Source organism: Cyprinodon variegatus, unplaced genomic scaffold (assembly GCF_000732505.1).
Source record: "Cyprinodon variegatus isolate N-32 unplaced genomic scaffold, C_variegatus-1.0 Scaffold118, whole genome shotgun sequence".
In the NCBI taxonomy this organism is placed as follows: domain Eukaryota; kingdom Metazoa; phylum Chordata; class Actinopteri; order Cyprinodontiformes; family Cyprinodontidae; genus Cyprinodon; species Cyprinodon variegatus.
This window is the reverse complement of record NW_015150571.1, coordinates 1,425,562-1,451,447: the sequence shown is the minus strand read 5'-3', so window position 1 is coordinate 1,451,447 and position 25,886 is coordinate 1,425,562. Positions and strand designations below refer to the sequence as shown.

The window sequence follows — 25,886 nt, the reverse complement described above, 5'->3', positions numbered from 1 at the left end:
AGGTGTTGCTCCTAAATTGGTGAAATCTGGGTTAGTACTGTAATGGGATGCCACATATTCTCCACGATCAGCTGTCAGTGGTATTCTAACTAAGTGGAAGCTACTGTGATTGAAACCAAGTCAGCCTCCAAGTGGTAGGTCACATGCCCCAATGGAGTGTGGGCAGCAGATGCTGACATCCATGGTCCAGATGAACTCTGTGTTCTTCAGATTAGCTTAAGAAGAATGCATCAAGGGCTTCGTGAAATTTCTTCCAATGGCAGAACAGCTGCATCCGAGGCAAACATCACCCAGCTGGATGCAGCGGTGCAAAGCATGCATGCGACCACAGCGGGACTCAAGAGCAGTGGAGGCAGGATTGTGTTGTTTTTCATGAGCTGGGCTTGGCCCCTTAGTTCCAGTTTCGTTGGACCAGTTTGAAGATGGCTTCCACCTCAACAAGACTGTTCACAAGTAGAATGAGGAAAAAGGTACATCATATACTCTACAGGTGTATCTAGAAATTATAAAGACATGGACATGTTCAATTTGGACAAGACTGAAAACTACAGTCTTTGGCTCTACACCCAATCTCTTCATGCGAGCGAGAAACCCTTTTTTTTTTTTTTTTTTTTACAGTTTTAGAATCACTTGACATTGGAACACCCTGCCTAAATGAACTTCTTAAAAAGTTATTAATCCATGTTTAGCTTTTATTTTGGACTAGTGTAATGCATTAGCACCAGAAAAACAAAAAATTTAATCCTTAGGAAAGATTCAGCTGAAAAGGTGCAGCTAGAGTTTAATGAATATATAAAACATGAGCTCATATTTCTCTAATTATTGAGTTCCTTTTATAATATCAAGACAACTTATTTTAAACCTTTTCTTTTTAATACTGAAGCTCCAAATGACCAAGTCTGATCTTTTACTGAGGATCTGATAGTTATACAGTGCTAAAAAAGTGCTTTGTTGTCCAGCTGCAGGTTATTCAATTACAGGTAGGTTTATTAGGACAGGCTAAAGTGAGCCATACATTTGGGTATGCTGCTATTAGGCTACGCTGCTGGAAGGTTAGGTGGACAAGATTCTTCTTTAAATCTTGAAAGTACAGTTAATGGATGTCGTTTATAATCTTTTGTAAATTACTCTTTGCCCAACTTCCCTGTCGCTCATCTTACTCTCTGGAAACTGACTGTTCGGAGAACATTTTAACTTAATAAGATTCAGACCCTTATGTTTTTATGTAAAATGTCCTGTGGTGACAATGGTTGTGATTTGGCAGAGTATGAATAAAGTCAACTGAACAAAGCAGCGTGTTGCACTCCCTATTAAACTGCCAGACACTTGTGATGACATACTTGAGCATGACACTGATTACTTTTCAGTGAATGCATGTAACCAGGATATGTTTTTACACTTAATATCTGGGAGAGTTGTTGCTTTAAAAGGGTAACAGATGGGAAGGCAGAAGGAGGTGATAGAGTCACACACATTCAGATATGATGACCCATTAATTCCAGCACTGTGGCCACACAATCACTGCCTTTTTTCTCCTCTTTCTATGGCAAAGACTGCTGCATTCTGACCTCATACAAATGTTCTTATACACACTCTGGCAGCTAATTTGAATGCAGTTTAAGTATCCATATGGCAACCACTCCTTTGTCCTATGCTCAGCCAGCCTGAGGTAGTCTTAGTTATTTGTTCACTACATTTTATTAATGATTGCTTAAATATTTAACATTTTTGGCATTACTGAAAAATCTGTAATAATTTAATTATTGACCAAATGCGTTAATAAAATAAAAGTTAAACACATTCTTTGTTAAACATCCCTCTTAAATGAGAAACAAATAGGTCAAACATCAATTGTTTTGATGGAACAAGAACATAAAGATGACAAAAACAATAGAAATCACCTTTCATTTACTGTACCACACCCTTACATTATACTCTACTGAACAATGTATTTAAGTACTGGTCAAATGCCAAGACGGCCTCCCTATTAAAAGGAAAGTTATATCAATGTGATGCATTGTGTGACTAGAATAGTAATTTGATCATGTAATAGAAATTATACATTTTTCATGGGAGTTAAACAGTCGTTATATAGTGTTGATATTATACATACTGACACAAACATAAAGCTAAACTAATAGTTGGGTGAAAGACACTTAGGAAATTCTTAACAAGCTATTGTAACCAATAAAAAGGGTTTCAATAAATTCTGCTCAGATATGTGTTCACTCGTCATACAAGAAATGCTATAGCTTATTTAAATTGTAGGTTTTCCCTTCTACAGTAGAGGATTTTCTACCTATTTTGCTTAAAGTATCAATCAATTTCAGTGATACTAAAAAGAAAAAAAAAAAGAAAATAAAAGTTGGCATGTTAATTTCTTGCAGAGAACAGAGCTCTAACAATACACTTTTATCAGCATATAAAGGAATAATATTAAAATATTTTTAGAATTGCAGCCTGATCGGCTTTGCTCCCCAAACCAGATGAAAAACACAACAATGAACAACTCTCTACATCAATGGATGAGCTCCACTTCAGTAACTCATTAAACGCTTCAACTGCTGTGGCGGGACTTAGCCAAAGTTTTTCAAGATGAAGAAATAATTAAACTGAGGACAAATAGTGGTAAGTTATTTTTTCTTAAGAAGGACTGTTTTACAGACTCGAAATACCCACCGTTTAAAATCTTTTGAGGTCCTAAGCTGATATGAATAGGACATCTGAGTTCTTGTGGGGGCCTGCAGGCTTTAGATAACCAGCCAGCTGAAAGGCTGCATATTAAAGGCAATCTCCAGGCAGGAGTCTGCTGAGCTCGAGGACGTGTGTTCAAAGACAGCCGACGTCATCGCGTGTGTGGATAGTTGACACAACAGAACCGCGGTTAAATTTGGTATTTTGATCAATCTTGGTGACAAGATGTTCTTATGCAACTCTGATAAATGAGCCTTTTTGAGTAAATTAGTTCCTCTAGAGTAGAAACAGCAGTTTCATCATCTAAAGTACATAACCTAACCCCCAAAAACACAATGGTTCCAATCTGGCATACAAGTCAACAAAAGAATCCGGTCGGATGATGTCCATAGCAATTAGAGCAGAAAGTGGAAGGGGCTACGCAGGCTGCTTGGGACTCTATTAGTCTTCAACCGTCCAACAAAGATAAACAGGAGTCTATTTTGATCCTACCTAGGCAGAATTTAACAAAACGAGTCAGACAGGATGTATGACACAATGGCAAAGTAAAACACATGTGCTTTGTTGAAATTACAAACTAAGTGTGATGTAAGCATTAGGCTGGTGTAAAAGGAAGAGTCCGTTGAGCAAGGAATAACCATTGGGTCATTACCTATACCTAAAACAATCAAACAATCAATGGGAACTATTATTATTTGAAATTACACTTACTGTTGAATATGGCACCAAAAGTTACATCCCAATGATCTGACACTGAAGAGCCGATTGCATTACTGATGTTAATATCCAACTCTGTCACATGTTCTTCCACAAGCTTAGCCCAGAGCACTAATTTACTATTCCGCAGAGACGCTAAAATTCACCACAAGGAAGGGCGTTGGACTGTTCCTCAGCTGAATTTGGTGGTCTGATGCAGCTCTCTGCTATCAATTAAATGTGTCCCCTCCATTCAAACATTACCTTTTTTTTTTTTTTTTTATGTACGTCTTCTGTGGCCTCCAACTTCAGTCCATTTCTTCATTACCTAAAGCCCTTAGCTTTTAAACAAGTGTGCTGTAATGGTCATAATCATTGTTCTATATAATCTTTTTGACTTAATATTTTCTTTTATGATTATGTTATTGACTTCTCATTATGTTATATCAGTGGCTTAAGTTTTCATTTAGTGCCAGTTAAAGTCTGGTTGTCACTTGATAAAGTATTGGACTAGATTTTCTCTCTTATGTCTATTAAAGCCCCTATCCACTTTCAAAGTTTTCAAATACAGTAAAGGCATAGCAGGTGGCTGATCTGGTTCATCAGCAGTTCTAGGAACTGCATTTCTGCCCATGTGTGAACTGTTTGCAGTGATGTCTTTTCTGCTCTGAGGTCAGTTAATTTAATGCTTAACAGTATTTTTAGAACCCAGATGGTCCTTGGGACTAGCTGGTCTCAAATTATGTCACCTTAGATAAGCTATGAATATTTTTTTTATTATCTCTGCCAACCTATAAATATCCAATTAAAGGGGAAACCAACCAAGGTGTCAGTGTATGGTGGGATAAAAACAAGCACACAGACAGAAATATATACCCCATATCGGTATCCCAACCTTGTTATGAAACACCGGTGTAGCGGGTATCAACCACATATAGTAAATATCTATAATGTTTGTTTCCATGTTATTTTCTGTGCCATTAGCCACAGAGCATATTTTAAAAAGCCAACAATCGAGGCTTTGCCCATCTAAATCCAATTTTCAATTATTATAGCAATATTAAACTTTTTTCCCCAAGGGCTGTAACATAAATATATTTTTAAACACTTAAACAATCTGTGTTTGTTAATGAATTTATAGACCAGCATTGGGAGAAGTTCTTCCTCCCTTTCATTTTCTTCTAAATCATTTAATGTTTTTCAATAATAATCAAATTTTTATTGATTTGTTTTTATTCTCTACTTTTTTATGTTCATAAAGGATTGACTTTTCACTGCAATGTACTTTTCCTATCATGTTATTTACATTTTTTCCATCTACATTATTTTGAACCATGTTGCTACTTTAATGTGCTACATAAATACATCTTCTTTCTGTTTAAATTAAAAAAGGGGGAAAAGTCCCATGGTTCAGTATTCCTCCCGTCAATCTGCGATCAAAGCTGATCAAGGGGAATTTGGCAGATTAGGACCTCTTGCCTCACTGAATCCATGTAAATCCTGCATACTTTGCCATCTCATGCAGAACTGCCCAGTTGGGGCAGCAAAGTCTGATTAAACCAATCCAAATAAATATAGGCACTCAGACCAGAGTATACCCAAGATTACAAGTACCTCCCTGGACTTTGTGTTTGTAATCCTGATTTCTCCTATGACCTAAAGAACAGAGGATCACAGTCTGACTCATTGTTAAGTACATTAGGTACTGAAAGGTTGTTTTTTTTTTTAAGTACAACTGTGTCAAAGATCTTCATGTATCTCCAACTCATCTAGATAAATGACAAGTCTAATCTGTCGTTATTCTGACAAGACCAAAAACATGTTCCTTTGGTGGGTGTAGTTCTGTTGTTAGTTATAGTAATACGAGTTCAAGTTCTTTGTGTTCTGAACTTAATATGTTTGAAATCTGTTAAAACAGGCGAGCAACCCCCATTAGATTAGATGCCAGGATTTATATTAATTAGCTAAACCTGATCACCCTTTTTTTTAATTAAGCAGATGGGCATCAGTGAATGGCTCTGTACATAATTAAGCCTGAGACAGTTAGCCTACTAAAGTATACCAACGTTTTAAAAAGTTTCCCCTGTTAAATGCTTCCAATCTTCTATTATGCTGTTTCTACAAGTAATTTTAAGGAAATGCCAGAAAAATACTCCGTGAGGGATGTTTTCTTTGGCTAGATGGCAACATCTTCAACGTTTTCCAGGCCAAGGACCTCCAAACTGATGGCGAGATGGAGCGGGGACCCCTAATTATATATACTGTATGAAATTGTGTTATATCAAATAGCCTCTATTATAGACGGGGTAATGTAAAGAAAGTAATAGGGATTATTAAAGTATTTCTGATTGTGATTCCTGGTTGATGGGACAGATGTTGTGAATGAAACGGTGCCCAGCTTAAAACAGCTGCTGTGTGTCGCTGAATGTGTGCATTGATGACTGAAAGACATTGATGACTTCTGCCTCCATTTATCTGTTTACTACAGTGTGTTGAAATCATGTTAATGTGCATTTAAAGACATTTCAATTAGTGAAAATTTTGAGAGGGGAATATAAAAAACAACAAAACTCATGCAGTACCTCCATGGACCCCCTAAGGGCCCCGGACCGCTTGTTGAAGACCTCCGCCTTAAACTGCTGTTATAAACCGCCCATATTTACTCGTGAATTTATATTGTTTGAAAAACGTAAAATAGTGACTTTGTAGATAAATACTATTATGATATCAGGGATAAACCAACATCTGGACATCTGGGCAATAAATATATAATACAGTACTGGGATATGTTGGGTTGTAGTTCTAAAACACGGAAACTTCTATAGCGTCCCATGCCTATTTATAATAAAAAATGTAATAGAAATTTAAAGCACCACTATTTCTTCCAGGCTTGAGAAGAGTTTTAAGGGATGGAAAACAAACAAAAATCATCATCATTCTTTGTGCTGATGGATCAATGATTACAACGACTGGCCCGTGAAGGAGGGGTGGACGGACATGCATTACCTTGGCAACAGGGTTGGTGTGTTCAAACATTTCTGTCAGGGTGATTGAAGTGCGGCTGTGTGTGGGAATGAGCTTCAATAATTCGTTTTTGTGTGTGACAAAGACTTTTAACTTGACGTTTTTTCAAGAGAATCACAGCTCCTCCTGTGTGTGAGTGGGCATGCTGTATTTATACCCGCCTGCTCTATACCATGTACTCGCTTTGTTCACAATAACCGCTCTGTTCGTCTGTTTACGTAATCATGCTTGTATTGTGTGTCTTGAGTGGCATCTATGTGTTCATGTCGCCCTCTGTTACAGCTCTGGTTTTGTTCTCATTCCTGGGTGGGACGGCAGATGTTTGGTGGTAACAAGAAGCGAGAAGAAGGTCAGCTGAGTTTCCATCTCACCTTTCCTGCTTTTGTCTGCCTCATGTTCAGGGACGACAAACCCTGGAAATGAAGGTAGAGTCTGCCAAGAAAACAGACTGTAGAGGTTGGTAACGGAAAACAATAAAACACACAGCGATCCTTGATCCTTTGCTGCCAGGTCAGTTTGCCAATAAACGGTGTAACTCCAAAAATGTGTTTTAAGGCCTTTAACGTATACTTTTATTGGTTGAAAGTTCCTCTATCTTTACATGGTAATTTGAGAAGCTACTTCAAAACTTTGAACTCAGTGACACGTGTGTGTTTGTGTCCCACAACCTCTTCTTAAACACAAAGGGGCAGATTCCCAGCACACATAGCAACACGCTGTGATTGGCTGAGGAGGTGTTATGGTTCCAGCTGAGGAGAACCCCTATTCTGTTTCCAACTCCGCTTTGATAAACTACCGCAGCCTGAAGCAGACTTTAAAAAACAAAACACACACACCCAACCCAGACTGACACACCACACTGACCCCACTTCCACCCCCATTATTGAAGAAAAAAAAACTGAGCTGTAATTTGTAAACCAAGCTATTTTCACTCTACGACTCATATGTTGGACATCTGTTTATCTGTGGTTGAAATGGTGGGAAAAAAAACAAAGACAGAAATGATTTTCTTAATGACAGAGCACTACATTTATTGGAAAAACCAATTGTTTATCACTAAACTGCAGGATTAATCTTGAGTAATAATTTTTCCTAGTCAACAACTTAATCAAAACAAAGAACTCTGACCACTTTCAGTTTGCGTGCATATCAGACAACATTAATCCAATGATTTAGTTTCTTAAACCTTGTTAAAGCTGACACATTCTTTGATGAATAGATGCAAATTAAGTTAAGCCTACTACGTGTATCAGAAACATGCATGTTTTTTGGTTTTTTTTGCGTTATCATTTTTAAAAAACAAAATCTGAATGGGTCCAATGAAAAAAGGAAGGTCAGACCTCAAACTAAACCAGATCTGCAGCTCTTTTTTGTTTTTCTGTGTGTAACAACCAGAAAACATCAACACAGTAAACTGTTAATTTGCTTTGCTTTCAACGTTTTAGCTCAGAACTTCACAAAATTGTATTGTTCTATTCATGAAGATTGTCCTTTTTGCCAGGTTTGCCTTATCAAATAGATTGTTACTCTTAATGGAGAGTTTCCTGGTTATAAAAGGTTAATTAATAATAAAAGCCTTAAAATATGCTCTGACATCCAAATCTCATTTCTCAAAGAACATAAATTATTTTCTCTGCTAGCTGTAATCAGCTATTTAACTTTTTTTGTATTTAATAACAAGAAATATTAAAGTTGGTGAACTTTGTTGATATCTAACTCATATGCAGCTAGAAACCACTACAGACAGAGATGAGCCATTTTCATTTATCATGCAGCAGCTGCGGAAAGAAAATTCCCTTCCAGCACAGATGTCTCTTGTTTTTGCTGTTTCACGGTAAAACTGCTGCCTTAGTCTTAAAGAAATGTCAGTTTTACTAATGAAGAAATTATTCACAGTTTTTGTTTTATCTGCCTCCCTTTAATAAAAAAACAAAAACAAAAAAACAGGGACATTTTGTAACATGGTTTAGGGATTAAGCTTCATTGATGCTGTATTAAACTCAGACTTTGAAAATGCTCCCCAACTGTATGATTTCAATATGATGTGATGAAAGCAACAGTAATAATGGCAGTTTGTCAGAGTTAGGTAACTATTTTTCTGAGAGCAACAGAATTGCAGGATTTCTCCACAACAGAGGGGCAGACGTCAGGCAATAATGTAAAGTTAGCTAAAAAAGGTAAAAAAAAATAAAAAACAACAAAAACTTCTGTGATCTAATGATGAAGAAAATGAATTAACTAATGAACTAGTCACTGAAATGAAGCGGTCTAGGTTGAAGCACTGTTCATGTTTTGAAAATCTGGCTGAGAAATTAGATCCAGTATCCTCTCCTCATCCTCAACAACCATAGCAACTGGTCCTTCAGTGGGGTACTTCAATCCCTGATTATTCACAAGAGTTTCTCAGAGCAGTGCAAAATCAGCAACATTATCTTCAAACATCTCTATGCAATCGACTTGTCTTTTTCGACCCGTTTCATACAGATTTCTGCCCCCTCCTCCCTAAAAAAAAAAAGTAAAACAAACCTAACTCATCCTCTTTATTCAGGTTAAAACTAATGTTGGTTATGTAACAGAAACTGGAGTGGAGTGAGTAACAGAGAACACGACAAGATGAGTCAAGTCATTATTGAAGAAAAAACCCGTAAACCTTAGTGCTGAAACTTTAAATAGCTCCCATCTTCCTATTTGTCAATAAGTAGTAGAGAACCTATTCCTGAGGCAGCAAAGCACTTTACTCCAACATGTTCAAAGCTTCAGTGAGCTGAGTGCTGCTGACTGTGGGACAGTGGGGCAGTAGGACAACCCCTCCCTGTAATCAGAGCCACCCTCTCCAGCAGGAACGCACACGCCTCTGACCTCTCCACCGAGGCAGCTGCCAACTTCTTGCAGGGGGAGTCGGACCTGAGCAACCTGAGCAGCAGCGGCTCTAAATGCTGCATGAAAAGCGTGTCAGATTCAAGACGGACCAAATGCAGTAAGACAGCGACAAACGAACTGGATCCTATACTTGGCAACATTCAATTATTTATTTACTACAGTAGGACTGTAGTAAATAAATAATATGCAATGATGCATTAGCAAATCATCTCTACTAAAATTGTATCATAACCAAGGATGCATGGAGAAATATCCTAGTGATAAAAAAACAAGTTAATTTTAACGTAAAAAAAAGGAAAAGCTACTTTCTATTGATCATCATAGGAGCGCTAATAACTCCCGTTTTTAGCTGTAAGGTGCGAGAGTCGTTGCCAGGTATAGAGGACTCAAGCTTTTTCTGTATCAGAGAGGTTTTTAAGAATAAAAGAACAAAAAGGAAAAGAATCTGGCAGAGAGGAAACCATCGTCTGCATAGGCATACCGGCTGCTCATTCGGTGCCACCGCATTCAGAGCGGCGTGAGCAGACAACAGGAAGCTGAACATATTACACCAACATGTCTATAACACCTTTAACTAGACAGTTTTGTCACCACACACATTCTATTGCATAAATCTGTTTTCTTGTAATAATCTTACAGAAAATAAGCCATTATCTGGAAATACCTTGCAGGTTACGTTTTTAGGTTTGGAAAAATGTTTGTGAGTTATTTTCAATCTTGATAAGAATGTTTTTGTTTTATGAGTTTTTCCTTTTAAACACAGACCTGTAGGGTTTTACTGTATTTAAAAGGAATTTTACCCTGCAGATGGGTTGTATCTATAATAGTATTATTCTTATGGTTTTCTGTCCTTTCCTCTCAGACGACACATGCACATTAGCTCATAGAGTGTTGTAGCATGTGCTGCATTTCTAAACCTTTTTTCTAATCTATAATCAGCCATGCTTCTGCCATTCGCTTCTCTCTGATTCCTCTATTTTCAGGAAGGCCATTAAGCTTTTCTTATTGCTCATTCCTAACACTTTACCAAAGGTTTTCCTTGCAAGTTTAGCTTATTTCTGCATTCATTTTCTGTCCATATTATGCATTACTTCAACCTTTAAACACTTTCATCAAGCTTCTTATGTAGCACTAAGCTGCTTATTCAATACCACATTCTTCCACATTTTAGGCACTATCCTTAAACTAAACCTTTATTTCTTCGACCAGATAAGATTCTAGTTTTTCTTGCCAATTTATTTTTCTGATTCTACTGATTTCATACATTTCAGGCTATATTTTCAACATTGGCTTAGTTCTGTTCTCTTTCTAGACAGGCATTAAGCTTTTTTGTTTGCTGCTAACTCATAATATGCTCGACATGTTTCTGCTGTTGGCTTCAGCTTTTCAACAAAGAAATTTAAATTTTTCTTCTATTTCATATCATTTCAGATTCAGTTTCTGCCATTTTCAGCTTACAGGTTAGCGTACGGCATTCTCATAGCTGTTTCGCAGGAACAGCAATTTTTCTTGTTTCATAAGTTTTCCGGGTTTTACTGTATTTAAATTTTTGTTTTTTTGAAAGAAACACATGATTTAACCTTAATGCTTCACGCAGGTTTTAAGAAAAATCCTAATTTTCATGGCTTCAATAACTTGTGATTAAAGATGTATTTACACCAAAAGCAGGAAAAAGGGCATTTTGTTGTTTTGTGCATAGTTCTTAAACAGAGGTAGTTTAAAACCAGTTTGGGTTTACTAGAACTTTTCAATCATAACCAACCAATCAGTGCATCTCTTTTCATGGAGATGAGGAACTAGAGAGTTTAACAGGACTGACTGCCAGGCTTGGAGGTGAGAGTAATAAATCAGTCATCTGATTCACTGTTTGGACGGTTTGTTGGTCCAAAAGGAATAAAATGAGACAATGGAGAGAAGGAAAAGGGATAACGGTAAAGAGTGTGAAATTATCTTAACCCCACACTGCTGTTAATAGGCAATGTGCTTAACGCCTCCACAATGTGCCCCGGAGGAGCTCTCCGTTAGCTCAGACTGGAATACTGTGTTTGTGATTAATTACCAACAATTGTTTTTATCAGAGATCAGCAGCTCCACTGGATCCATTTTTTCACCTGAACCTTTATGAACAGTAATATTTCCATCTATGAATTCAAATCATCTTTCAGGCATCTTTTAGTCCCAAACATCAACACTATCAATATGGAGCAGCGGCAGAGCGGAGAGATTTGTTTGAGCCTGATTAAAAGCTGCTTGCATAACAGCTTAAGTACTGAAAGATGTGTGGAGTCTGGTAAAAGACCTTCAAACCTGAAAGAAATCAACCCTTTCAATAGTCGATCTGTCATGTATGTGTTAAAATTAACATTCTGAAGGAAATCGCTAAAGCCTGGCACATATCCCCATTTACTGTTCATATAAAATCCTGTTTAAAAATAGAAAATAAAACTAGATTTTACACAAAACTTTTAATGCATCTGAAAATTATATCAAACTAGCTATTCATAAATAGAAGTCCTCTGTAGGGTTAGAGTAAGCCTAGAATAAGCCATATAAAAGGAGGAAAACGGCTTCTAACCTGTAGAAAGATGCCAGCCGATACCAGAGAGGCTGAGTTTTTCTGTTTCATCTATTATAAGCATCTTCTTTTGTGGAACATGCCGGATTTAGAAATGTCAGAATACTTTAGAAATCTCAAGGCAAAAGTAGGGGACTACTGTCCCCACAGAGAATACACGCAAAATGCACCATTAAACACTAACATAAGATATTAAAAACTGTCTTCTTTGTTTTGCTTCACAATAATCTGCTCCTTTCACGCACAGAGGACTATATGGAATAAATGATCACAGAATCACAGTTTGTTCAGATCCCTGAATAGCTGTGAGTCCCTTCTTTCTGCAGGGAATCACATCAGAGGTCTGATTTCATCTCCAATAAAAAGTCAGCCTAGTGGGATAAAGGTTGAATAAATTAAACACTTAACTTTTTAGATATTTTTGTTTTTGATATGAAAATGTATCCCATCTGAGCCTTATGTCTGTGTTGTTGTTATATGGATAGTATCTGTGATGGAGGTGTGAAGTGCTGAGCTGTAACAGCAGCTGAGGTCTGGTTAATGTGACACAGAAGAGATGCAAAATGAAGGGAGGTAAAGGAGGTGGAAACTGTAAAACAACATCAGTGACACTAGGAAATTCTCAATTGTTCCTTTGTGGAAAGCTTGCACAGAAAAACAACAGCTAAGCACTCATCTTTGTACGTAAACATTACTGAAAACACAACTTAGCTGAGCTCTTGATAACTCAGTGACAAAACACAAGAAACGATGCTTACAAACCAACAATTTAAAATATCTGCAACAAGCATGAGAGCCAGAGCGCACTCAGATCAAACTGTACTAGGCCTGCTGAATTTACAGCTTAACGGCGGTCTAGTTATGTCACATCAGAGATTAAAAGTACGAGTGGGAGGATGGATATAGCACAGATGATACCTGGAATTGATTATTTGTGGAGATGTAGGACCTGTGTACGGATGCCTAGCTTGTTCCCCATCTGTACTCTTAAGGCTTCAAGAAAAAGATTAAAGATTATAAATTTCCCCTTCTCTGGATTTTTTTACTTTAATAATCAAAGTATAGCAGATAGCGTTTAAAAGAAGCAAAATCCGGATAAAAATGGAACCAAAAAACTGAAATGCAGACATTATCCCCACCATGAAAAATCCCCATGAGCAGATGGCTCTTCCTGTTCCTGCAGGGCTCGCTGCTGGTTGGGTGGGACAGCCACCGGGGTGGGAGGATGCAAAAAGCTTTTACATCACTCGGTGCACCTTTGGCAGAAGAAATATGACCCAGCAGTCCTGGACCAAGTCCGGGCTGTACTATTTCTGTGTCCGTCGCAGTGAGCTGTAATAAATAGCTGCAGCACCGCATGCATCCACCAGCTTTTCTGTCCTTAGCTTTACTGGCCTTTAATAAAAAGCTTCAGCATAACTGGACCCAGATGAATCAGTGCCAAACCACATTCAGCAGGAAAAGGCTAAGTCTGACCTATCACAGTAGGATTGATTTAGCCAGATTACTTGCAGGAATGGTAGTGTCCATTCAGCTATTGTTTTCTTTGCAAGAGGCAGCTCTGATTCTGGCTTTGCATTCAGCACATAAATACATACTCAGTAAAGCCAGCTTAGCAAATGACAGAGCTGCTTTTAAACTAACGTCTATACAGAGATGCACCGATGTTCATCGACCTGAATTGTAAGGAGGGGCAAAACAAAGGGGAACACCTGTTGTGGCAGCCTTCTGTGGTGGTTAAAAAGAGGCAAACACAATGATAAGAGACTGGACAGGTGGACAAGAGCTAAAAAAAAAAAGGACCCAATCTGCTCCGAGTTGAACAACACCTTCCAAAGCACTTATATCCTTTGAACATTTTAAAGGAGAAGTCCGGTCACATCAAAAATACAAACTTCTGAAAGTACTTCAATTATGAAATTATTACATACTGTTCAATAAATGATAAGTGTTTTTAATTAGGAGTAATTTCATATGAATGTGCTTTACCGGAGACGTCCATGTTTGACAAAGGACACTACTGCCACCTGCTGGTTGGTGACGTCATAGTGTGGTATCGGCTGTTGATCAAGTCCCAATGCTGTATCTGGTGTTTGTCACAATGCACTATTATCCACAATTGCGACCACCAGTGCACTATGCGTAGCAAAGAGTAACGGATGTTAAAAAAAACGTTAGGACGTGTTCTTTCTCTGGCCAGAAGTTCGATGGCAAATCCTCCCTCTTCAATTCTCCTGAGCTGACTGCCCACAGTGAAACCACTGGTAACTAGCTGGTTCCCTTTGAAGAACCAGCTAAGCAGCAGTGCCAGATGCTAACGGGAGTTTCTGCTCTGGGACCTCTTTTTGGGTGGAAACAGATGCAACCTGTTCGCAGTCATGTTCGGGATCAAGAACAAGAAGCGTTGGTGGAAAATATCAGTATTGTATCAGAAATGTAAAAATTGTATTGGAACCCCTCTAGTTTAAAGTGATAGTGAAACATCTTTCAGTCGTTTTAACATATAATTCTGAAGAACCAGAGATGTTTTGATCCCGATGCTATACAGCAGTATAGGTTTCCTCTAGATTAAAGAGACATTATGTAAGTTTTCGCTGAAAAATATTTTTAAAATAGCCATTTAGGACAAAAACACCATTTGATGAGCAGACTAACACCTCAGTAGTTAGGAGCCCATGCCTCTATAAGCCTGTAGCCCATTCTCTATAATTTACTTCGGTTCTGAAGTTCCCGCGATGTGACGTCAAGTACATCGATGTTAAATGTATCCAACCTAGCAAACAATCAAAGCGTTATATTCTAGATGGATTTTATGGATGCTCAGTAGCGACCGGCATCAAGCTCAACTCACACACCAATGAAAATTCCAGGTAAGGTGAAAAAAAGAACAACAAACAAAACAAAACCTTGGCAATAATGAGCACGAGCTACGAGAACAAGCAGAAGAGTGATGCACTTCTGTGTTTTGGCCACAAGTGGCAGTATCATTAGAAAACTCTATAAAGCCACTTTAACATCCCCAAACGCCTGCTTCTTCAGCCAACCCACTCCTCCTCCTCCTCCTCCATTTGGTCCTTCTCATCTTCATCACCTCCTCGGATTCCTATAATTTTAATGCGCAAACTGAAAACGTTTCATGTTATTTATAGCTGTTTAGGCTGGACAGAGCTAGCGCTACAGGATCTAGCATATGTCATTTACCCAGCATAATCAACATTGTGACTTCCATGTGACCATATTTTATTTAAATTTATTGAAACTAAAATGTTTACAGTATTGTTACCGTATTGCGTTTACATTGAAAATAAGTATTTCTTAAATAGTCGATTGTTACTAATAATCAAAGATGGCAAAAGTACTCACTTTCCGTACTTGAGTAAAAGTACAGATACTTGTGTTAAAAAATACTCTGGTAAAAGTGGAAGTACTGGTTAAACTTCTTTACTCAAGTAAAAGTAACAAAGTACAGGCTTGTAAATTTACTTAAAGTATAAAAGTAAAAGTAGAAACCACTTTTTTCATGCCGTTGCCTACATTTTAAATGGATGTCTGCCAATAGGACTAGATCTCCGTTGTGTTTATTTTCAATCATCTCGTCGTCCATACTACTATGCTAACGCCACCGCCACCAAGCTGCAATGATTTGCCGCCAATGAATACCGCCGAATCTGTCGATTCATCTTGTAGTGGTGCGTCAAATGCAACGTAGATTCCCATCCAATTAGATTGAATTTGGTATTGATGATGAAGTGAAAAATAATAACGGTAACTCCATTGAAATGATTCAAAACTAAAGTAACGAGCCAATTTTTTAAAATGTAAGGAGTAGAAAGTACAGATATTTGTGTAAAAATGTAAGGAGTAGAAGTAAAAAGTTGCCATAAAAATAATTAGTAAAGTAAAAATATCAGAAAAATCTACTTGAGTACAGTAAAGAAGTATTTGTACTTCGTTACTTCCCATCTCTGCTAATAATTAATGGATTTCTGTAAAGCAGGGTTAATTACGCATCAAGCACTGATTCTGGGGGCTGAGTGCAAATGCATGCAACACTTATAGATTTTTTATTTCTGTCAGTCTTAGGGATGTGAATACTTTTCCAAGGCACAGCATCAACATGTCAGTAAGAGTATAAATATTGGATTCACTGTTTGAGACATACAACTCTCTGTTGGGGACGCCAGAAGCAGACTTCATAACAGGAAGCACTGCTTAGCGAATAATGTTACAGAAAGCAGAAAGAGACGGCGTTTCTCTGATGTGACTGGTGATAAGATCACTTCAATATTTAAGTTAAAGTAAGACAAGAAAGAAAAAACGGAAAGAAAAGTCATGACTGAGAGCACAAAGGATGATGAACCACATCCCAAATCCTCAGCTGTTATTGCTACATTTCCCAGCATCTGACGATCTTGTGGGTGAAGGGCCAGAGCTGAGTGTAAACAGCGTATTTTATGTTTGAAATGTTCCAAAGTGGTTTTAAATCGTGCTGCATGTGGGGACAGCGCTCAAAAATATCTCTTTGTTGATAGAAGTGGATCCAAATTTAGACTCACTTTAGCTTTAAAAGTTCAAAACAAAACACGGGGCATGTTTTCTTCCAGTAGTGTGAAACACGTCCAGCTGTTCTTCATGAGACCTGTAAAAGCTCCCAGTTGATCCACATGGTTCAAATGTAAAGCGCTTATAGGGGCCAACAACAATCTGTTGCACACTTGCTGTGTGCCAGACTTACTTTCTCCTCTCACACACTCTGCCCTGACTCATAACTAGACTCACAGAAAAACAAGGGGATCAGATGACTCTGGTTAGACCCGCGCACAACATAAGTGCCATTTTTACTCCCTTTACGAAAAAAAAAATGGTTTGCCAGATGATCTAAAGAGATGCTTCATTAACTTAAAGGAAAACAACCACTATGTGCCGTCTTGTAAGATGTAAGACTTTAAGGTCCAGACAAAGATTACTACTGTTTTTAAAATATTACACCGAATTATTTGGTTGATTACAGGAAAGTTACATAATTGTTCTTATAAAGATCATTGAGATAAAAAAAAAACAGAGTGGCCTTGCTGATCTATTATAGGACAGTTTATTTAGGTCACCACCAGAAGAGTGCATATTTATTCTTCAAGCAGAAGAGCGATACAAAAAAAAAAAAGGGAGAAATTCAGCACAAATCTGTATCTGAGCCTGTAAATTTGACCATGCATTTTTGTTTTATTGCGTTTCCTAGAGGAAGTGAAATAAAAAAAAGTTGACAGAGCACTCTATTGATGACCTTATCACTCACACACCTCCCCCTAAAGACTTTCCACATCCAGCTGATCAAGAGTTTAGTGTTTTCTAGCTTTTACAAGCAGGGTTGACATGTCCGGACTTATCCTACTCTCTGTCTGAATTAACACAGCTAAGCAGTCCCAGCGCTAGAACCCTTAACCCTGCTGCTTTGTGCCCACCTGGACCTTCCAGGCTGCTGAAATAAGAAAACCCTCTCATCCCTGCTGCTTTTCTGTTTCGGAGCAAAAGAGACAACAGAGAGATGATCTGAGCTATAGGAAATCTCTTCATCAGCAACAGTGGAATAGCACAATATGTTCAAAGTAACAATAGGACCACAGTGACTCCTTGCCAGACAAGCAGTCATTAATGTGAAGCAGCAAAACAGGTTTAAAACTGGTTCAAACTATTTGTAGCTGTCAGTAAACCAGATATTAAAGCTTTAGAGGCAACAAAAATATTATTGTTATCATTAAGAAAAAAACAATCATATCTGCAGTTTAAAAGATTGGTAGCATGTTGCATTAGCAGATTAGCCCAAAAGCGTGGTTAGCCATACGAAATGTAAACATTAGTCCAGTATGTTTAATTACAGAGTAAGTTTCAATGGATAAAATAGCTTTACTCCATTCAGCCTTCCTGTTCAGTAATTTATTCAGCTCAGGTCGACCCTCCCTTTCACTAATTGAATAAAAAATCATTGAGGCACTATGGGTTGACATCCTGTGGCAGACATCTTTCATTTTACACCATGAAAAGCCAATAAACAACCTGTAAAAATAGGAAATTGCTAAGAAAGTCCTAAAAGTGTTTTTTTTTTTTCTGCAGTTACAACTTTTACACTGAAGAGCGTGCAGCTTCAGGATGACCTAGTAACATACTATTGTTCAAGCTAAAGGAAAAAAAAAAACCCACTGGATTTTGGTCAGCTGACGAGGTGTCTGTGAATCACCAGTTCCCAGTCTTCCCGCTAGTTCAAAGTAGCAACGCGCACATGACCTGTACACGAATAGTACGGTTATTTTTGATGTAGCTTTGCATTGTTACATTGCTAAGCTATAATTAAACCACACTGTTCCCTCTGTGCCCTCAACCTTGACCAGTCATATCTCACAGCTTGTCTGGGTCAGTGTTTCCATATAAAGGATCCAATAAGGCTGGAGATGAAAAAAAAAAAGCCATGGGTTCAAATCCAGAAGCCACCAGGGAGCATATGATTACAGTGTGTTTTGGAGTCTTTATTATCAGCAAAGGAAGAGCTTGCTCAGGCCAGTCAGCAACCTAGCAGCAGTTTCATAACATATGTAAACACAGAGTCCATGGCTGATTGACTGCAGTTCATCTTATCATGACCACACAACTCTTGCCCCACACTGCTTCTTGGTATAGTGCAACACTGGCGTGGACTTACCTAAGTGGCAATAAAATGGTTTAGCTTTTTTTTCATAAGCCTATTGTGATTTTAGCACTAAGATCCCATTGCATAGCCCTGCTCTGGCATAATTAGTGCAATTACAGTGAAAAAAAAACAAGGCTGTATCTCCTTCCTGGTAAACTCTTGTGCAAACAGAGCAAGCTATAAACAGGTTGCAGAGCCTAAGGCATCAAGAGCAGAAGTCTTCAACGTTTTCCAGGCCAAGGATCCTGAAACTGATGGCAAGATGGAGCGGGGACCCCCTAATTATACATATTGTATGAAATTGTGTTATATCAAACTGGGCCTATAGTCATTCTATTACAGATGCAGTAATGTAATTAATGTAATTTCTCCCTTGGATTATTAAAATGTTTCTGATTCCTGGTTGATGGGACGGGTGTTGTGAATGAAACGGTGCCCAGCTTGAAAGAGCTGCTGTGTGTTGCTGAATGTGTGCCTTGATGACTGAAAGACATCTTCTGCCTCCATTTATCTGTTTACTACAGTGTGTTTGATTCATGTTAATGAGTATTTAAAGATATTTAAATTATTGAAAAAATTGCAAGGGGGAATATGAAAAAAAAAACTTTCACAACCCCCATGCAGTACCTCAGTGGACCCCCTAGGGATCGAGGACCCCCTGCTGAAAACCTTTGCCTTAAACTGTTGTTCTAAACCTCCCATATTTGCTCGTGAATTTATGTTGGGCTGAAAAACATTTTTAAAAACTTACTTTTTAGGTAACTACTATTATGGTATCAGGGATAAACCCACATCTGGACAATAATTATATATTACAGTACTGGGATATGTTGGGTTATAATAAAAAACCTCTACAGCGTCCCATGCCGATTTATAATAATAAAAATGAGGGCTGTAATAGAAATTTAAAGCAGCATTATTTCTTCCAGGCTTGAGAAGAGTTTTAGGGATGGAAAACAGACACAAATCATCGTTCTCTTTCCAGATGGATCAATGATTGTTCTAATGAACCAAAACTTTCGCAGCTCCCATGCAGTACCTCTGTGGACCCCCTTATTGAAGACCTTCGATCAAGAGCATTTAGCAGCAGCCCTGTGCAGATATACTGTGAACCAGGAGCTTACTGGGAGGATCAGTGTTTTGTGTCAGGATAGCAGCTAGAAGGTTATAAGGTTGGTGAATGGGAGGGGGGAGAAATAGGCAAAGCAAACAGCTGACACTGGAGTTAAAGTAGAGCAAACCACCTCCTCACCTACTTAGATCAGGCTTTGTTAATTCATGTGACCAGCCTGACCTGCTGTTACATAATCCCTCTCTAGATAGGGTCCAATCACTCTTGCAAAAATAATAAAATGGTAATACTGTCAACATACCTCTCTCGGGCTTCATGTTGTCCAGTGTCATCTGGTTGACTTCAGGGTCTCCTTGCTGTGTCACACGCCTGACAGTAACACCAAGGTGCTGAGAAACCCCCCCACCCTCCAAAACCCCTCTTTAAAAAAGGACCTACTGTTAGCTTTAGACGGTATCAGCTGTGAAGTCTGCGTGTCGTTGCCAACAGCCCCCCCTATCCAACAACAAAGCCTCGCTTTGTTAGCATGCTCCTGTACGCTTCCATCGAGTCGCACTGTATTGTCCAACTCACACAAAGACAGCTGATACTCGGAGCCTTTGGCTAAACCAGCTGTCACGCTGCTTGCTAGCGAGTAACCAATCAGTTAACTAGTAGCCTAACTAGCAAGCTAGCTCCTCTCTCAGCTGCTCTCGGGTTCCGCCACCTGAATCATAGTTAAGTCGGGATTCATTTCGCAGTGTCTCCCTCTCTCCCCCCCTCCACCTCCTCTCCAGCTTGTGTAACCGCCGCTACAGAGGTTTGCTATCTCAGCAGAGCTGCTAGCACAACAAACTCGGCTAACTAACCTTGTTTTTCCCCCAACTAACAGTTTCTTTAACGCAGCTTTACCGTCCAAACATCTCAGCTCCGACAGCGTAGCTCAGCCCAGCTACCAACGCTCCTTGTTTGGGTTTCTCTCCCCCATTCGGAAGGTAGTAGTGGGGGGAGGCAGGACTATGTACAGATTTTAGCCTTTCATTACGGTCACTAAATACTAACAAATGAATTTAGTCCACTTTTCAGGTCGAGCCTTTGCCATTTACTTCTTGCTAAAAACGCCACCAGCGCTGACTTCCTTTGTGGTCTTCATTAAAACTTTTGCAGAGCGACAACAAACAAGCAGACTCCGGCGGGCGCACACCGAGGGGCTCTGGGTTTAACCGGCGCGAGCTGGGTCACCAGACTCCTGCGCGCGCTCGAGCGAGCGAGACAACGATCTGATAAAATTCAGGCGAAAGGCGGATTAAAGGAACAGCGAGTCCTGCTAGTCGTGATGCTACTGTCTGCCTCCGCCACCTCACATCCCTCCCTGCTGCTTGTCAAAACAGATCAGCGCAGCTTCAGTCACGTGTCCCAACAACAGCCCCGCTCGTCACTTCCCTCCGGGGCCCAGCCAGAACTGGCTGCCATGGCAACCGCCAACTTGGAGCTGGTATCAAAACTTCTCCGGGAAGAACCCACAGCGTTTGATGGGATTAATTAAACACACACATATATATATATATATATATATATATATATATATATATATATATATATATATATATATATATATATATATATATATATATATCTGTGACGTCAGAGATAATTGGAGTGTCTCATTATAGAAACAGATGGGATGCCCCCCTGTGCCCTGATAGGTTGGTCCAATTCAGCGCGCGTTCATGTGAAGGTTCATCTTTTTCAGTCGTGAACATTTTGTTCTGGCTTTTCAAAGGCTTAGGTGTCTAAGATGCCCATATATCTTAGTCCAAGCTGTTAATGCCAGCCCTGCCCCATCTGACCCAGAGATCCTACTGTAGATTTTAGAATGGTTAACAATTTAAAACAACCCCTGGCCAGAGGCGTAGCCAGAACATTTTAATAAGAGTGGCAATGCAATAACCAATGCAGGCTGAGGGGGGGCCTAAAGCGAATAGGCGCCAGAACCTCAGGGTCAATATATATTGTTCCAACAGGAACAACCACAAACATCCGTGCTTTTTAGATTAAAGGTGTAGAGGACAAAATTTCTGTGGCAAACATCTTCTCCATTGTCATTACTTACCTACTTTTACCAAAAATTGGTTTGCATAAAATGTATATTTATAAGTACTAATATCTACATCAAATGGATGTTTAAGTTATTATTAAAGTAGTTATTTATCTATCATTTCACTGAAGATGACTAGATGACTTGCAGAGACATAATTTTCTCTTTACCTGATATGAAACAAAAATCTAGTTCTGAATAGAGCATGAATTCTGTATATACCGGTATCAACTTTAATGTTAATATTTTGATGTGCATAAACACAGAGTTTTAGTAGTCAAGTAGTAGTTAATATAGGATAAATTTAAATGTTTAATAAGTTTGAACATTCCCCTTTGAGAGTATTATGGTAAGGGTGGCAACAGGGGTGGCCAGTGATTGGCTGAGGGTTGCCATGGCCACCCCTGGCCCCCCATCTAGCTCTGCCCCTGCTCCTGGCATAATTAGATGGAAGGGACAATTTAAAGTTAAGCTTCTTGTCAGATAGTCTCATCAGCACATCTTATTTTGTCTTTGCTTGTGTTTAATTATTTACATTCGGATTAGGGCTGAGACAATGAATCAGTTAATTGTGATTAATTGATTATTGACATAATTGTCAATTAGTGTAACAATCAATTAATCGTTAACTGGAGTATTGAAACTCTAAAACATGCCTTTAGTTGACAGAGCGACCCACTTAGAGCAGCAATTATACTAAAATTGTAAAAAAATATATATATATTTATATGTAAACATTTTGCACTTAAGATAAAAAAATTTTCCCGTCTGTCAGTATGCTCTATCCAGAACTCCTCCACTGGAAAGGTTTTAATTTCAGCTGGTTTAATTTAGCAAATGGTCTTCTTTAAAGAAGCTTTGGCTGTCTGATTATTAATCAATGAATCGAAAAAATAATCGACAGATTAATCGATTTGCAAAATAATCATTAGTTGCAGGCCTAAGCACAATACATCTTTAATTTAAGGTCAAGGGTAATAAAACATATTTCTGATTTTGGGGGTTCTAATGTAAATTCATAAGCAGTTAATGTCTTACCTGTGGTATATACCGTAACTCTCTTAGGGATAGTATTTTCTATAAACAGAACAAGGAACAATGTTAAGTAGGAACATCTTAAACTAACAGCAGTTTAAAAAAAAAAAAAATCATTGTTGCTTTTGAGAACAAGGGTTTATGGATCATTTCATCTTTTTTAAATGTGTTTTCAGATTTAACTGATTTTCTGTGAAATGCTAAATGCTCCGTGAACTCCCCAGAGGCTTCAAACATCTTATGCTCTGGGCCAGCTATTGAGACTAGCCATACAAACCGCCACTAAATAGCTGAATTGTCACTTTATGGATACTGATTTCAGCAAAAAAAGTAAGCTTTAATAGAAAATTAGAGATGAACCAACAATAGGCAAGAGTTTGAAATTGGACGCTATTCCCTCTCTGAAAACCTTCTGTTTGTAAATGCATGTCTAATTTCAGTAAATGCATTAGAACTAAGAACTCCACTGTTTCAGTCAAAAGCATACCAAATAACAGCATTTTTCTTTTTGATCAACTTTTTAGGAGTTTATTTAAAATTTGATAAGGTTTAGGGTTTATACACCCTAAAGCACAGATGATTATGATGTTTTTAATCCCTCAACCTTCTGTTGAATTTAAACCCATCTGTCAAAGAACCAGAAGTACCTTGTTTTTATTCATTTCATATAACCCTTGAAAAAAAAAAAACTATATTGCCATATTTGGGAGACCTTAAAACATAATATCAGTGCATCTCTTCCTAAGGTCCTGATTCGGACTAATGCCTTGAATTAGTGTGTTTTCACTCAACATGCAGGTTATAGGGAAAAATTTTATAAGAACTGCAAATGGGCAAAAAAAAGCTTTTTAATTCAGTCCCTACTTTGCTTAAATCGTTCAGAACAAACGCTAAGGACACAACAAAGGCAAGAGTATCTGCTCTTACAAATATATACAGCTCACATTAAAGTATGAACTGCATCACAACTTTAAAATGAAAAAAGTCCTTTTTTATTTTGCTTCTATAGTTAACTTTTAGTGAGCAAGTGAGCAAATTGTTTTGCAAATTGCCTTACAAGTGTGCTGTTGCTCCAGCAAAATAGCAAAAAAAAGAAAACATGAATGTGGGTCATAAAGTCCAGAACAGTGCAAACACCTACCAGCTCAGTGTGGACTGTTATCTGATCAGAGGGCAAAGTTTAAGAAAGACGTGTAGGGTTGAAACTAAATATTGATTGCAAGAGGTTATGCAAACATTCATGCATCTACATTGCTAACCAGCTCTAAGCAACAGCCGTAACTGAGCAATAGATAACACCATGTCTTTCTGCTTAGCATCTTACCGTGACAATCTGTTGTGTAACACTTAAAATTAACTGACTGAGTCTGTTTAATGGACCATTGCTGTAATAAAGTAAGGAGATTTTCTTTGGTAATGATAAAAAACAAATCAAGCGTCTTATGCAACATTTAAAGCAAGAGTCTCATCTGACCAGAGGGGCGTCACTTAGACTTAGACCAACTTTATTGTCTTTTTGTATACACACAGTATATACAAAATTAAATTTTGATGCATACAGTTTTCCAACTGTGAATGGGAAGCTTACAGCACTTAAATTAACATTTACATTAATAAAGTGCAGCAGTGATCAGAAGAATATGATGCAAATGCAGTAGAAACATTTAGTTGAGTTCTGTTTAAAGGGATTTGAAAACTTCACCATGTAGTGCAGATATGATGTTTACAAGTATGATGCAGTCTCGATTTGTGACTTGATTAAAGTTTCAATGGTTCGGGCTTGCAGGTGGGGCAGTGGTTAGTGCGCACGACCCATGTATGGAGACCTTAGTTTCAACTGTCTTATGGCAGTGGGGAAAAGCTGTTGCAGACCACCCTAAACACACATCCCTAAGACGGAACATGGTAATGGCCGCATCATACCGGGGGAATGTTTTCCTTGAGAAACAAAAGGGATACCGGTGATTTTTTTATTTTTTACTGAAATAAATGGAAGTATATACAGGACAATGCTGAAAAAGAAACACAACCTCAGACAAAAAAACCTAAGCACTGATCAGTTTTAAATAATTAAACCATGTTTCCCAGTGGCCCAGTCGAAGCTCAGCTTTAAATCCAGAGGAGATTACGTGGCATGGAAATTGCTGTTCACAGATGCTGTCCGTCCGGTATGACAGGGGTTGAGCTGTTTTAAAGATCAAGTAACCTTTACATGTGCCGGTTACTTTCATCAAAGTTAAAGGTAGTTCTACTAAACATTGCCTCAGGGGGATTACACAACACACTTTACTGATTTTCTTTTGAAATAATGGAAAACAGTTTATTCAGAATAATTCAACAGATTTACCTGGTTATCAGCATAAATCCTGATTAAAATGCTTTGAATTTAGCTTTGTGGTTACAGTGTAGCAACATGTGCAAGGCACTGCATGAAGTATTTTCTTATTACCCTTAAGCCGATTTGCTTGAACCAGACTGTGTGAAAATTACCACTTCAAAAAGGGACTGTTTGCATCTTAAATTAGGTGCTGAGACTAGAACAGTGTTAATGTTTAAAATCATGAAAAAGTCCTTCTGGATTTGGTTAAAGATTAAAGGTTTGCAACATGTTCCAATTGGTTTCATTACATTTAACAAGATGCAATAATTACATATCCACTGATATTGACTCAGGTAGGTTTATGGAAACTATAAGCATATAGCTGATGTAAATGTATTTTGGAAAAAACAAAAAAACTTAACAGGCATGCCCAAAGTTGGTCCTCGAGAGCCGCTGTACTGCAGGTTTTACAGGTTTCCTTGCTTTCGCACAGCTGATTCTGATGTTTGCAGTTCAGTTAAAGCCTGTTAATCAGCTCTCAATGTAAATCAGCTGTGCTGGAGCAGGTAAACCTCTAAAACCTGCTGGACTGCCCTGGAAGACCAACTTTAGGCATGCCTGTCCTTAAGTAACAGCTAAAGTTTTTTTTTGTGCTTTATCCAAAATACATTTAAATCAGCTGAATGCTTATAGTTTCCAAAACCTACCTGAATCATTATCAGTGGATACATAATTATTGCATGGAGGACCAACTTTGGGCATGCCTGTTTTAGGAAAACCTAATACTTTTGCATGGGAAACTCGATGTTATAGCTCCACCTAGTGACAGAACAG

At 38.3% G+C, this 25,886-nt stretch overlaps 1 protein-coding gene across 1 annotated transcript in view; it reads right to left on the bottom strand.

Annotated features, from left to right (window-relative positions):
- The window catches only part of fam214a (family with sequence similarity 214 member A), a 37,500-nt gene extending 16,525 nt beyond the window's left edge, over positions 1-20,975 (bottom strand). Inside the window, exon 1 of the mRNA XM_015375404.1 lies at positions 19,922-20,975. Within this exon, the coding sequence (XP_015230890.1) occupies positions 19,922-19,952 (31 nt within the window). The 5' untranslated portion in view covers positions 19,953-20,975. The remainder of the gene's footprint in view (positions 1-19,921) is intronic.
- Between the last annotated feature and the right edge of the window lie 4,911 nt (positions 20,976-25,886).